Below are 15211 nucleotides of genomic sequence, written 5' to 3' on the forward strand. Positions count from 1 at the left end.
CACAGGCCCCAGCAATCTGCCTCTTCTGTCCTGAAGGGGGTACACCATCGGCCTCCTGGGTAGAGGCCCGTATTGCATATTTAAAACCCCGCCATATTTAAACTCACTTTTTTTTTTTTTTTTTTTGCATAATTTGCTCAATTTGTGTCTTGTTTGAACTGATTTTTACTCCGTCAAATTGTCATTTAATGAGCGACAGTTTTTTTTTTCTTCTATACTTAAATTGTTGGTGAAAACATAGCAGACATAGCATGTATTTCAGGCATTGGCATCAGAATTTTCTTCTCTATATTGCACTACATTGGTTTTTTAAATGCATTGTGAAGTTAATTGTAAAAATACAGGATAGCAGGTTATTGTTCATTTTCATATTTATTACGTTTTTTTTTACTTGTACTGTTATCATCTTTCATTTTAAATTTAGATTTTCTTTCATCATGCCAGTAATTGCTTATTTTCCTCAATTAGCTTTGTATATTTTCATATTTGGAACTTGAGGCAAGGGAAAAGCTTTGATTTGGAATCATCAGTAGAATTGCAAATAATAGTTTTAAACATTTAAATTATAAATTCAGTAAGGATTTTGGAGGAGAACGAATACACTAGAATGCTATTTTTGGCTCCTGCCTTTAAAGGAACTTTTATTAGTTGATATTAAATGCGACTATATTAAAAATGGGATACCGTCTGCCTTAAATACAATCATAATGCAAAGTTAATCTGGAAATTTCCACTGGGAGCAGATAGATGTAAAGTGAATGTTTATGCTCCCCCACCACAGCAAGCTGTGGGATTTCATAAAACTTTGCTACATTTTTCATTGATTTTACAATAGCACTTAATAAATATTGATTTACAATTTTAATTACATGCTAATCTCAAAACACATAGATGGCAGCTTTATGGCTTACTGGATTCAGATTGTAAATTTTCTAATAGCAAATATTTATTGAGTTTATCCAGTCCAGTGAGAGCCATAAAATAGATTGTGATCATTATGTATATCTGCACAAAAAGGCATCTCGCAAGTAAACATTACCATTGGAAGTGGCCTAAAAGAAGCTCAGATCAATTCTGTTATAATTACTCCCTTTCAGGGACAACATCAATCATAATATAGATGAAAAATGACAGTAAATTAAAACACATATAGACATATATTATAAATGGTTTGCAAGACAAATAATGCTTTTTTTAATGTTTTATTATTTAATAAAAACGGTTTCTCCTGAGTGGCAATTACAACAGAATATTTTTGTTAAAAGATAATTTGCCATTTAGTCACAGATAAGGTGCGTTTGCATTATTTTCTTTTGTACGCAAGATTATTTAAATAGTAAAGGTGAATTTAAAACAATAGCCTTTAGAGAAATTTTACTTTTATTATGGTAGATTTTCAAGTCAACCACATAAAATATAAAGTCCATAATGCTGTCACATGGCATATCAGAAAAAAACAGTCATAAATCTAAGTCATTTTCGCAGCCTTTCTAATAGTATTTTTCAGTCCATTTGAGTATCAGTTTTCTCTACGGATTCAGGATTATATTTACGTTCTACAGTCTCTGCAAACACGCCAGCAGACACCGTGGATGCAGTCGCTGAGCAGAAGTCCCATGGAATCGTTGTTGAGCCCGTGCTAATGTTCTCTATAATTGCACTGCTGTATGACTGGGGCCGTTGCACTGCGCAGTATCACATTCAGAAACCACACGCTGTTCCAAATTGTTTAAAACCATAGGGTATTGCAATAATCAAATTGAGGTCAACCAATCTATTAAAAACCAATAAAAGCTGCGTTAAAACCCAAACACCAGAAGCAACGGAGGAACCTATAAAATAAGATTAAAAACTCATTCCTTTGTCGCGACTGTTACGCGCGGAGTTTCGGAAATAATAAGATGCCGGGCTATCGGAAACACAGGCTTGCAGGTTCTCGGCGGATGCAATTGAAGCTAAGCAGAGCGATCGTCAGCGTTCGGGGCAGGCGTGGAGAACTCAGAGATACAGAAGGCAGGGTGGACCCAGGTGTTTAATGAAGAGCGCTGCACATTGTTTGTTGTATTTTTCCGAGCACTTCAAAGATTTCCCTGGCTCTCCCCTCATTCCGCATTATTTATTTTAATCCTGCCATCAGTGAAATTAATTGAAACTGAAACTGCATTAAGGTGATTAGTACTTGAGGAAATGTTCGGGGGGGGGGAAAGCAAGTCATTTTCAAAGGGAGAAGGAGGAAAAATATACAAGTAAACAACTTATTATTCATCGCAGCCACTCCTTGCCAAAACCTAACCTGCCACAAATTAGAATTCATAAATCACATTGGCTGTAGATTGAGAAAAAAGGTTCGTGATGAAAGCCCAAAACTGACTAAGTGAAATAAGCTTTAAAATAAACATACTCTGAGAAGTGGAAATGTGTGCCTGTACAGTACGTGTGTAAAAGTGTGCAGTGGTGTTGCTTGGCCGGTGCGATAAGAATCGGGCCCCTGGGTCAGGGTACAGTCCCGTTAGAACTCAGAGTCAAAGTGACTCAGCTCACAGCTTAGACTGAAACAACACGTGACGTCAGTGTAAACACTCTGTGTACTGTGAAAGGAATAAGCATTCATTTCAGGACGAGTCTACACACAGAACGTAACCTGTTATATCGAGCCGTCTGCACAGATGACCTGACCTACATTTCAGACTGTGTGTAGAGCACTCATAACTCAAACAGCAGTTTATACTCAGGAAATAAGTCACAGCATACAAAGATCATTCTACATGCAGGACATAGACTATATTTGGGACCATTTAAAAACAGAACATGCTAAACTGGACATGTGTCCTACACACAGGAGAGAATGAAAAATCTAAATATACTTATATTATTGCAGGCTTTTTTCCCTTCTTTTTTCTTAAAGTTCCCCCCTTTGTCCTATATTGTTGTCTGTTTTCAGCTGGAGGGTTTCCTAAAGGCTGCATAGAAGAGCCTCATCTGATTGGGAGGGAGGAGTTTGTGGCAGTGTTGCAACTGCCATGAGATTGGTTTTCATTTCAACCCTAATTTGCACATCTGATTCTAATAATCATCAGCTCAATGAGAGCTCTAGCTTTGAATGAGGTGTACTTTGTCAGACTTACAGGACGGTGGATGTCCAGGAGCAGGGTTGGGCAGCCCTGCTTCACATCTTCTGTCACTGAGGATTCCTACTTGATGAAGTTTTCCCCTATTTATATTATATTTTACAATTAACTTCCGGTGCTATTAAAATGGTGAAAAAGTCATTAAAATAAATGGTATTCCCATACTTGATACATTAATGAAACCAGATTGATTGAATTTACTATAGAATACTAAAATATTCACATAAAAATAATTCAACACATCAAGTGTGTCTTAAGTCCTGTGTTATACTAGGGACAGAATGAACTGCTAGCCACATACTGTGCCTGTCCATACCGAGCTGTGTTTTCCATCACTGAAAGGAGCCAGGGAGAACTTGTGAAGGACTACTCAGCCTGGTCAAAGGATCAAGGTTGCTTTTTGAAAAATGGTGTCTGCACCTTGAACCGAAAGCACTGAAAGAAAATGCATTGATTAACTATCAAATGATTTGGATACGCCGGTCGATTCGGCTTTGTTTGGGAGCCCCTCCGGGCTGGGAGCTCCCCCCCTCATACACCACTCATGGATCCGCGGGCTTCAAAAACAAAAGCCATCTTTGTTGTTTGTTTGTTGCTTTTTCCTGTGCCTGAGTGATGTCGCGGGGGGGTCGATGGGGATCCATGTCTGGGGGGACGCTCCTGCAGAGGGATTAGCCGGGCAACGGCTCGAGTGCGGCCGCTTATCAGCACCTGTCTCCCGTAGTGAAATTGACCACCTCAGCGGCCAAACGGTGTTTGCTCACCCCCCCAACACCCCCCGCCCCCGTTCACCCTGCCTATCCGGGGCCTCGGAGACGGGGATGATGAGAAACGCGTTGCATCATCATCGCCGCCGCCGCCGCCGCCGTTTTCGCTAACAACCCGTTGATCTCGGACGTTGCAAACTGACGCGGTGATCGCCCGGTGATTAGCGGGCAGGGCGTGCAAATTGCCCAGCCCAGGCGCAGCCGGTTTGAGGCGAACCGCTCCGTTAATGATTAACCGATTTGGACCAATCCAAACACTTTGTCCCGGGAAGCAAATTGCCTCGATTGGCTCGGCTCGTTCGAGTCATTAGAAAAGCAATGAGCTCGGATGGCGACACCTGGATTCATTGCTTCGCGGAGGCCCGCTCCACAAGTCACCGGGATTTACTGTTCGCCACGGCGGGAACCCGCAGCCAGCCGGGGCCAGGACTCCGCGGCTCTGCGTCGGGGGCTGTGTCTGCTGACTGTTTTTTTGGGGACGGGGGGACACGCTGCTTCGCTGAGCAGAAACGGTGACCTTTAGCGTGAGCGTACGCCACGTCCCCCCCTTCTGACGGAGGGGCAGGGGCACAGCTGGAGGAGCGCCGTCCCCCAGAGGGGACAGGGGGGGCACGCCAGGCACCCCATCTCCCCCCGCACTGCCTGCGGGTAGAGGCGCAGCGGCTGCAGCCCGCAAGCAAAGTGCCCGCGTGGTGCCAAGGGGGCAGGCAGTCCGAAAAACCACGGCCGTCCTCCGCGGCTCACGTCCACGCGTCAGCGTGTTCCCGCCCTAATCGCCGTTGCCACCGTTTGCATTGTTGTCTTCGTGACCTTCGAGAGAAGGGCCTCCTGTGCTTTTATTGGAGGGTTGCGAATTGCTCCACTCATCCAGCGATGTGTGGACTTGACATGCAACAGTTAAGATTTCTCACCCTTTTAGTCTGGCACGACATTTTGCCAAAGTACCAGCCATTTGGTTTGTCAGTCTCTTTCGGTGGTTTTGTGAAGTCTGTCTCTGAGCATCTCCATCTGAATCTTGTGCGCACACCGTCATTAAAAGATACGGGATAATTTTGTAGACCGCAGTAGCGCTGTAGCATGCATTGTGTGTCTTCATGTGGAGTATGGGCAGGGAACTGTGTGACAGTATAAAAGACTGGGTTGACGGTAGAGCACAGCCTGGATGACCTGGGCACATGTTTACGTTGAGGCTGCAGCAGAGGCTGACGGTTTCCGGGGCTTCACCGTGTCCAGCGTGAGTGGGGGCTGCTGCCCACTGGAACGCCCCTCTCCTCCGCTCCTCTCCTCCTCCGCTTCTCCGCTCCTCTCCTCCGCTCCTCTCCTCCTCCGCTCACAGGACCGGAGAGAGGGTTTATGTCGCCAGTCACGCCATTTGCAAACAATGGCGTGTCTCTGACATCCCACCCCTCCCCCCCCCCCCCCCCGAATGACTCCATCAGCGCTCTCACTTTATCTCCTCTCGTCCAAATCATTTCTCAGCGGCTAACCCCCCACCCCCCCCCCCCAATTCACTTCCCCCTCCCCCAGTCCATCCACACAGATGGATTAGAGCCACAACAGGTTTACACGCTGCACATCATTAGCTATCCTCCCTCAATATCCAGCAAATAACAAGCAGAGCTCTCTATCACTAGCACATCCATTACAGGCTGACACTTTTACTGCCCCTCCCCTCTCTTCTATCCTGCTTCCATACAGAAGAATACACACAATTTGGGGTGGGGGGGGTGTGTGTTTTTACCAGATCCATGTGAGAACAAACTGACCTAAAGCAGGGGATCTTTTCATTTTTACTGAACACACACTCAGATCAAACTCCTAGATAATAACATGCAGACTGCACCAGATAAAACCAAGGCCTGCATGACATTGTGAGTGTACATTGCATTTATCTTTTTTCCTTATAGTTTATACTAGTTTACAAATAGTTTCAACATATTTTTTTTGTTTTGTGGTAATCAATGACCTTGTATTTTTGCATGGATGTATATAGATGCAGCTATTGAAATTGATTTTTGTCCTGTGGAGATTTATTTATTTATTTTTGGTACTGTTCCTTTTGTAGGATTTTGTAAATATGATGTATAGGGTGGACATTGGACAGTGTCATGCAGAACACTAGATGATATTGAGTGGTCTGGATTTGCTGTGATGCGGCAGTAGGTCTAGTCACCACCACACACACATCTGTCCCCAAAAGACGGGCAGGAGAAGGCTTGTAGAGCCAGGCTGACTCCTGTGGAGCATCGCTGCCCTGGAAAAGCCATAGATACTCTGAGAGCTGTACGTAGGGCAGTAAATTAGTCCACAGTGTGTGCTGTGTGCAAACCTGACCAGGTGAGAAGCACATAAAGCAACCTTACTGCCCATCATCTTTGCGATGGTGCTGTGTGTCTGTAGGGTTTTAGAACAGGCCTACTCCACCAGTGTATTAGAAGGCTTTAGTGCAGGGATGCTCATATCTGACCCTGGGGGCCAGCAGTTCTGCTGCTTTTATTTCCGAGCTGATAGTTAATTGATTGATTGATTTCTGCCACTGATTGGCCAGAGAATTAACTCACCTGGTGTTGCGGGTTCAAATTAGTCCCTGATTAGAGGGGAAGAATGAAAACCAGCAGTGCTACTGGCCTCCAGGGCCATATTTGAGTATCCCTGCTTTAGCGTATGCAGGCTGTCCATCCATACGGGCACTGGAGGTCCCTGTGAGGAAGTAATCTTTGTCTTGATTGGACTAATATAGCTTCAGTTCCCTTCCTGGTTATTTGTTTAAAGCAGGGGTAGGGAATGCTGGCAATGCTCCTGGATTCTGTTCCATCTGAAGCCTTATTGCATAACTGGATGAAATGCTTGGCTAAACGAATGCGGATAGCACGTTTCCTCTTTTTTGGGGAATTTTTGGCCGTTCAGAAGCAGGGCTAATAACCGTTTACAGACCGCGGTCGTCGTAGGACCAGCGACCGTCTCGAGGCTCGTCACAGGGCCCACAGGTGAGGCAGCCGAGAAGCCGTATCGCAGATCGCGGCTGTCAGCTCTGACCTCTCTCCAAACAGGGGCACTCTCGTGGATGAGATTAGATTGCAAGCCAAGCCGTGGGAGGGATCCCAGGGAAAATGATCACCTGAGAGAACGAGCTCAATATATCAGAGGAGAAGGAGAGGCCTCACCCACACTATTAGAGCAGCCAGGTTTATTTTAATGAGTCCTGGATTTTCAGGGAAATTATGTTATATATTATGCCATAAGGTGCAGATTCGCGCTGCCTGCGTGCGTGCGTGTGTGTGTGTGTGTGTGCGTGTGTGTGTCTGCGTGTCTCCGCACATGCTCTCTGTGATTGATTTATCAGATTCCTGCTACCAACTTGTAATTCCCATGCAGTGAAAGAGCTGTTAGTGGATGCACCTTGGAGACATGGGAGAATACAACTGAAGGCCCACCTACATGCAGTTTATTTAAGGAGTGAGTCATCTAGCTCTACAGTGCAACAGTGGCTATTAAGACAGCAGCTTTAGCAAGATTCCAACAACTTCATTTTGCCTTTTTTTCCATTCTGGTACAATTTAGGAGGAACAATCTACATAAACATACAGCTTGAGAATACATTGTTCGGTTCATTATTAAGTCCAGCTTTTCCAGCATGCTGCTTTCACTGATTGGCTAAGGAATAAGAACACAGGTCAGCTCTGCTCATGATTGGCTGATCAATCAGTCAATTACTTTCCTAGTGTGTAAAGTGAGTTTGGCAGAAGGTTTATTTATGGAGGGGTTCCAGATCAGGAGGAAATGTCAATAAACTGCTCTCAAAACAAAAGGATCTGGCCCGTTCACACTGCTGGAGTTCAGTTTTCTCTATTCTTGAGAGACACTCTTGTAAATTCAGTCCTTCGAGAAAACAAAATGTTTTATGCCAGTTTTCCTTTTCTAGCTATAAGAAAGGCAGTATGTTTCTGTACAGTACATACAAAATATCCAAGACAAAAAATTGATTCAAGATGCTCAGAGTGTCAGTCAGAGCATTGGTTCTTAAACTTTTTCACCCTCAAACCAAAAAAGAGAACAAAAAAAATTTAGCCATCACATAATGTGGAGGTAAACTTGGTAAAAGGGATATAAAGACCAATGTTTACAGAATTAATACTCAGACAAAAATGCGTAAGACAATTTCAAAAGGTTCTGTTTCTTTCAGAACTAAATTTTATTATTTTTTTATTTATAAATTATGCATTCCTTATTAGCATTGTCCTTATTATTGCCATTGGAGTCCCAAACTATAGCTTAAGAACCATTACATTTTGGGGTAAGAAGCAACAATTAAGATTGCATTTGCACTGCGAATTTACTTTGTTCAATATTCCCATAAGCATATCAATGCCCAAAGTGATTTGACCTGGTATTGCTGTAAATATTTATATATACATATACAATACATATCTATAATTTAGTTGGTTTTCTAAAGTCCCTAGTACTGCAGGCATCCTTACGAGCTGTAATGCCATGTGAGGATGGCTTTTTCCTCATTGCTTTATTCATCCTCAGCCACAGCACATGGGTGGACTCCACATGGCATAGCAGTGATCTGTGTCAGTGGTGCATTTTGTGCTGACTAATTTCCTTACCGCTGCACCAGTTCCCTCATCCTGTCATGGAAGATTCAGTTTGGAAGCTGTGAAAGTGGACTGAGCAGTATCGTAGAGAATGTAAGACTGATGTAATGTTTTTGGCCGAGGGAAATGACTGGTAAGAAAGATGGGGAAAATGCATGTAATAATCCAATGGGGTTTTAACGGATCAGCATGACAACTTCCCCCGTTCCATGAAAGCTGTTGGCCAGTCAGTGTTGTTAATATCAGGCTTGTCGAACCCTCCTACTGTGTATAACATCACTGTTTATGCTGGAGACGTTATGAATGGAGAAACCATACTGACTCGCTCTGCGTCATCACCAGTGTATTTCTGAAGAGCTTATTAGATTTGGTGGCAGTCAGCTATGTCATCCACTAAACTGTTTTTTTCCCCCCCATTTTTATTTCATTAAAAAAAAGACAAGAGAACTTTTGGGTTTCGTGAGTAATGGGTTTTAATGTATCCTCTTTCTCTGTCTTTGCAGAAAACATTACAACAGATTGCTGACGGCTTAGAGCAACCAATGGCATCAGGACTGCCACAAAGCACAACATTTAAGAATGATGACATCACCCCCGGAGACACCCTTCAGCGCTTCCTCCTACTCTGCCTCTCTGCTTCACTTTTCCCTCCGACTCCATTTCTTTTCTAAAGACTAAATCAAGACGACATCGGCGACGACAAAATAGTGAAGGACTTCTCTTAAAGTGAAAATATCTACGCATGTTTGATTAAGATCAGAAAAGAAAAAAAAAAAAGACTTCTCCGTGCCTCAGCGAGCGGAGACAAAATCCCAGAAGAAGACTAACTTAACTCTCTCTGGCACCATCTATTGCTGTGGATACAATTTTGACCCAATATAATCCCTCAAAAGCATTTTACTTGTAATTAGTATTATTCTTTCTCCGAGTTTTTGACTTTTTTATTAAGAAAATGTAGGTTGGGAGTCCTTAGTCTTGACAGTTTGCATAATGAAATACAACAACATCAACAAGTCTTCCTTTCTAATGTCCTGACACATTAGCACATTAACTCAACACTCGATATAAATGTACAGTAGAACCAAACAACCAGATGTACAGGATTTAATTCATATTGGATTCTTCAGGTGGATCAAACTCAAATATGTACCAGAGCTCTCTTTTCTGTATATAGTGCATACACTCAAGCCTGTTTGCATCGTCAATTTCCTTTTATCTTCCGTAGTAAGAAGAAATTTCAACGTTTTCTATATCTGTATTGCTATACAACTACAGATATAGACAACTAAAATTGAATAGCGTTCTTTAAATTTATTTTCTCCTCAAAAGAGTATAAGAAGATTTGGACCCGTACGGGTGGAATTCCATTAATAAAAATAGTTTCAACTCAAAGCAAACAGGGCCCCTTCTGGGGAATCTGTGGGTGTTAACACAAGAACATCTTACTTTAAAAAGAAAACGATAAATATGCTGGAAACACCAGTCGGCCGAAGGCATTTTCCCAAGGCGAGACACGCAGCCAGTACAAGCTCTAGAGACACTGAGGGGAGTGGGGTAAAGGAGGGAGGGAGAGACGGCGTCCCTTCTAACCTGCCACGGTCCCATTTCCCAGCAGCGCTTAACATTTTGACTGTCTCGCGACTGCAGCGATTTCACTTAACGCTATTTAATCTGTATCCAAGGGGCATGGAAACCTCTACACCATATGCCTGGATAAGATCCAGGGTTGGCAGCTTTCTTGTACAGTACAGTACACATCCGTGTTAACGCCCCCCTCATCCCCACCACCCCCACCACCCCCACCACCACCACCACCCCCCAACCCCCCGACCTCCTCGTCCTCCTTTCTCCCCTCCCCTCCTTTTTGTCTTCCTCCGCGGCTGGCTGCGTGTGGACCGGGGCGTTAGAGGGCCCCTGCCCCGGCTTTCTCGCGGACCAGCCGCTCGCTCAGCTCCCACAGGCCGGCGGCGGCGGCCTCGCTCTGGGCCTCGGCGGACGGCGGGCAGCGGACGCAGTTGTTGAAGTACATCCCGCCCAGCCCCTCCAGCTCCGGGGCCACGGCGCAGTACACGCTGGCGGCCGCGCCCTGTTGCTGAAAAAGGCAAGAGCAGAGGAACGCACGGTTAGCGTGGACGCTTCGCGCGGCCGAGGAAGACCGAGGCGACACGTAAACGCTCTCACACACACACGACACGAACATGGGACATCCGAACGTCGCCGTGGTTACTGAAACGGAAGAGCTTCAGCAAGGGCTGTGCAGCATGGAACCCCAAAAACCCCAACAAACTCCCTAAAAGCATCTCCGCCCCCACCCCGCCCCGCCCCAACTCCCCCCTTCCCCTGTGGGATCTCCTTTATCTGCACTTCCTACGAACGCAGCCCCTGACCGACAGCCCTTCCTGCATGACCCAAGAGCTGAGAGCTCCCTGCAAACACAGATTCAGCCAGGCCCCTGGTAATGGGAAGAAGAAAAAAAAAAAAACACACAAAAGGAACTACCATTGGGAAATGGCTTTGTATATATATTCAGTATGTACAGGAGATATGGCTATCAGCAATCTGCACGCCGATATGTAGATAAGCAGAGTATTATTATAAAAATGCAGACAGAGGTTTGTAATGGTGTGGACAGAAGAGCCCCAGTCTCATTCTGAATGAGCACACAATGGGTTCTATAAAAGCTTTCTTTTTTTTCCTCCTCTCTTCTTTCCAATGTTGAGATTCAAGCTTCATATGCACCCGACATTCTCTGAGGCTCTTTGACTAAATTAGGCTTCGGGGAAAAAACAACAGAACAAAAAAGCCAAACACAAAGACAGAAACACTGGTGCATTTCCTTATTTTCCTAAAAGATTCAGCTCCAAGCTCTTAGGCAAAAACGCAGGGTAAAATGCCCCATAAGTAATTTGATGAGAAGTGTAATCTGGCATCTTTGATGTTTTACAAATACCCTGCCAAAAAATGAAGCTGGGTGCTCCAATTAAGTGCTGCCATACAGAGTGCAGCAGGGCACGTTGCCAAAACCGTCTATTCATCTCGTGTCAAAGGGATTTACACATCTCACTGAGTCAATGGCGGCTGCCAAGGCAGAAAAGGACTGCTCGGCTGAGGAGGAGAGCAGACATCATGACAAGGTTGAATTGACGAGAAGCTGAGTTGAGTTTACACCAGTGTAGGCTAAACGCCGCCGCGGGCTTCCTTCAGAAGAGAGTTGAGACCGGGGCGGAGGAGGGGCCGGCATCAGACGCTGTTTTTTTATTTTTTGTTGTTGTTGTTTTTTTTTGTTTTTTTTTTAAACGGCCGGCCTCTCGCTCTTGTCCTAGCGGCCCTCAGAAAGGAAAGAAAAGAAAGAAAGAAAGAAAGAAAAAGGAAAAAAAAAAAAAACTCCTCAAACCCAGCGAGGGAAGTAAGTGCTCCCAAGCTCCTTTGAACTGAGACTCAAGCGCTGTACGAGATCAGCCGTGCTGTAAATCATATCTCAATGATGTTGCATGGACATGTTTAACTGTTTCCCCAAGTAGTCACCTCTGTAGTAATCTGACTGTAATGTAAGTTGAACCAGGTGTTGTAACTAGAGGTCAAATATCTGTGTCCTTGCACTGTCCCTGTGGGTGACGATTTTAGTCCTTGATATTGCAGATCGGGTCAAGTTTTGTGCACACGCCCCCTCCCCCCCCTACCCTCCTACTCTCTCTGAAATAGGTGGCAAATGTTAACTGGTTGAATTTTACAATTGAGAAGATCTGGGGTTACCACGACATCACAGTCTCTCACATTGAAACGCTCACGCCATGTTATTGGCCACTTGATGCATCCCCACCCATCACCGCAGAATTTGCATTGGGCATTCGAGCGAATTTGAGAATTTTAAACATTTCAGTGGTTAAAAAAAAAAAACGTCAGAGAGAATTAAGCTGAGAGCCCGAATATGAGACGCGTCTTTCATGTTCTCACGCTTTCAGAAAGCCGCTAAGACAGCTTCACAAGAATTTCAGGATAAAGTTGACTTCTATAGGATGCACATGAAATAAGCTTGTTCTTTATCTTCAAATAACATGGGCCAAGCACTGATCTAAAAACTGCAGGCCAATATTTATAGTAATCGCCTGGCAGTCATTGAGAGAGCTCCACTGATGGAAGCCTTTTAACAAGCCAGTACAAAGCTACAGCCTCATTTGAGCACTGAAAACCAGCTGCAATCCAAGCTGGCTGTCCCTGTGACAGAGAGAAAGAGAGAGAGAGAAAAGAGGGAGGGAGAGAGGCGGACAGACTTCGATACACTGCTGAAGGAAGAAAGAATACGTGGCCGCGGTTTGGTGAACAGACTTCTCTCTTTAGGTAGTCTGTGTGCCAGATTAAAAAAAAAAAAAAATTCTTTTGAAGTGTGCATTCCTTTTCTTTCCTTTGGTCAACGTGTCAATAAACACAACATCAAAAGGATGCCTCTACAGTCACTTACCTGTTTTCGCTGTGATAAGTTAATACGCGTTCAGAAGGCAGGAAATACTAATGGGTAAAAATGTCACTCAACCTTCCCGACACACAGTGTGCAGTCACATACTATGCAGAGCCACCGCATCTCCCCGTTTAAAAAGGAGTAGTTCATTTCAAAGTCGCGCAAAATGGAGCTTTCAGGCAGCCAGAGCCGTGTAAATAGGTACGCGCTTTTCCTTTCCGCCACCGACATGGACGTCGGCGAGAGGTCGCGCGACGCGGCGAGATATTAGATAGTGCACATCACGATCAATCACCGACTGGCCCTTCACCTCACATCAAAGCGCCGGCCCCAGACTGATGGTCCTGGGTCACGTGACTCGTGTGTGCGTCTTCGGCTTTTCAGGAAATAGGAATCTCGTGCGGTGCGTGCGACGGGACGAGCGCTGCAGTGGAACTGTTCCGTGTGCCAAAAAAAAGAAATAAATAAAATTTGCAATTGTAACCGCGGGTCAGAGCGGTGTAATCTGTGGCAGGCATGGGGTAAATTAAAATGATAGATACACCAGGGGATGGGGGGATGGGGGGGTGGATTTCAGATCCAGATCTGCCCCCCCTCCACCCCACCCCACCCCACCCCCCGTGCAGCACCCTTCCCCACAGTCGCAGGCACGCGCTCTTTCCATTTAATCAGCCTTCGACGCCGCCCCCTGTCCGCCCAAACATTTGCAAGCTGTCGCGGCGCGCCGCTCCATCAATCTTTTTAGCGTACGCGAAATTACCTGGGAATCTCGTTTTTGGATTAAGCAAAGAGGGTCCGAGTAATAAGGCACCATCACGCTGCTTCACATGCCATTCGTCAGCCCGCACCGTCCCGCCCGCACAGGAAAAGGTTAGGGACGCTTAATAAATTACCGCTCTCTCTCTCTCTCGCCGACAGAGCCGCTGTCCTTCTTTATTAGGGACGTCGCCGGGACGACGCCGGGGCGTCGCCGGGGCCGGCACTGTGGCGCTTAGCGCCTGCCTAGCCGCGAGCGCCGCTCCCGCGCCTCTGTTCGCGAGAGGGCCTGGTCCCTCGCCCCTCAGAGCCCCCGCGTGCTAACGTCTACCGCACACCGGCCAGTACTCTAATCACACATACGCTTGGCATTTTCTGAAAGAATTTTAAGGAAAAGAAAATAAAATAAAATGCAAACGACTAGTAGCTGCAGACGCCGGCAGGATTGAGTGGCCACAAAGCTGAATTTTAAACATCTTTTAAATTTTCACCAAGAGCTTTTTTACAAACTCAGTCATAATGAGATCTGTGCTGTTAATCCCAACATGTACTAATTTTTACAAACCTAAGAGGAAGATTTCAATGTATGCTCTGAGGACAGTTCATGATCAAAGTGTTTCAAATATATATATTCATACTGGGGTATGTTCATTTGTGTGTCGGACACTGGGTTCATGTGTCAATGCAGCTAAAAATTTAAGTTGAATATTTGTAATTAAGAACTCTATTACTGAGACTCTTATTCGAATCGTAGTTATATTAACTGAATCCAGCAGGATTCAGCCTGTGTTTTATTTTTCTGAATGGATCCTGGGTTGCAAAGTGAGCAGTGGTGGACTGTGAGGTTCAGCAGTGTAACGGGGTGGCACTGTGTGAAAGTGGCAGTTTGTTACACAGCGTTGTGGAAAAGTGAGCTAATTGGACAGCATTTAGCACAGCGGAATAATGGTTTCCATGCCCTTGCTATCTCATACTGACTGGCCTCAGTGCTGTAGCCCTTAGAATGGCACAGCACAGCACAGCCAGCAGAGAAGAGCCTGGCAGCACTGACACAGTCCCCACCCCCCACGCCCCTGCCACCCCATCATCCGCTCTCCTGCCCCCTAACCCCCTGCCCCCTGCCCCCTGCTGCCACGGCGCCAGGGGCTTAAGAGTTGACCTCAGCTCCTGGAACGGTCTTGAGATTGCCGCGCACACCACCAAGGACAAAGCAGAAAGAAACCTGCCCCCTTTTGTACGAATGATAATGCACAGGTACCGCCCACTGAACACATGTCGCTCTCATTGCGGGCAGAGACCACTCTATTAATTAGCCCAGCTTACCAAGCATTTTGACATTGGCGCAAAGATTAAGAGCCGCTCGTATGCAGACAGACGACGTTGGGGAAGGAGGGTCCAGGAGGTCACAGGATTAAGACCCATCGCTAAGCCAGACCCCCCGCCACACATACACACACACACACACACACACATTTAATTCTCATTTTGCAGTAAATCAACCCC

At 45.5% G+C, this 15211-nt stretch overlaps 2 protein-coding genes across 4 annotated transcripts in view; one reads left to right on the forward strand and one right to left on the reverse strand.

The window, feature by feature from the left end:
• The window catches only part of LOC135242659 (transcription factor Maf-like), a 279764-nt gene extending 270373 nt beyond the window's left edge, over nt 1–9391 (forward strand). For all 3 annotated transcript variants that reach the window (XR_010326410.1, XR_010326409.1, XM_064313818.1), the window contains one exon: nt 9000–9391. The gene's annotated coding sequence lies outside the window, so the exon portion shown is untranslated. The remainder of the gene's footprint in view (nt 1–8999) is intronic.
• Nucleotides 8945–15211, reverse strand: part of wwox (WW domain containing oxidoreductase) — a 306560-nt gene continuing 300293 nt past the window's right edge. The window contains exon 9 of the mRNA XM_064313812.1: nt 8945–10588. Coding sequence (XP_064169882.1) covers nt 10400–10588 — 189 coding nt within the window. The 3' untranslated portion in view covers nt 8945–10399. The remainder of the gene's footprint in view (nt 10589–15211) is intronic.

This window comes from Anguilla rostrata, chromosome 16 (assembly GCF_018555375.3).
Source record: "Anguilla rostrata isolate EN2019 chromosome 16, ASM1855537v3, whole genome shotgun sequence".
Taxonomy (NCBI): domain Eukaryota; kingdom Metazoa; phylum Chordata; class Actinopteri; order Anguilliformes; family Anguillidae; genus Anguilla; species Anguilla rostrata.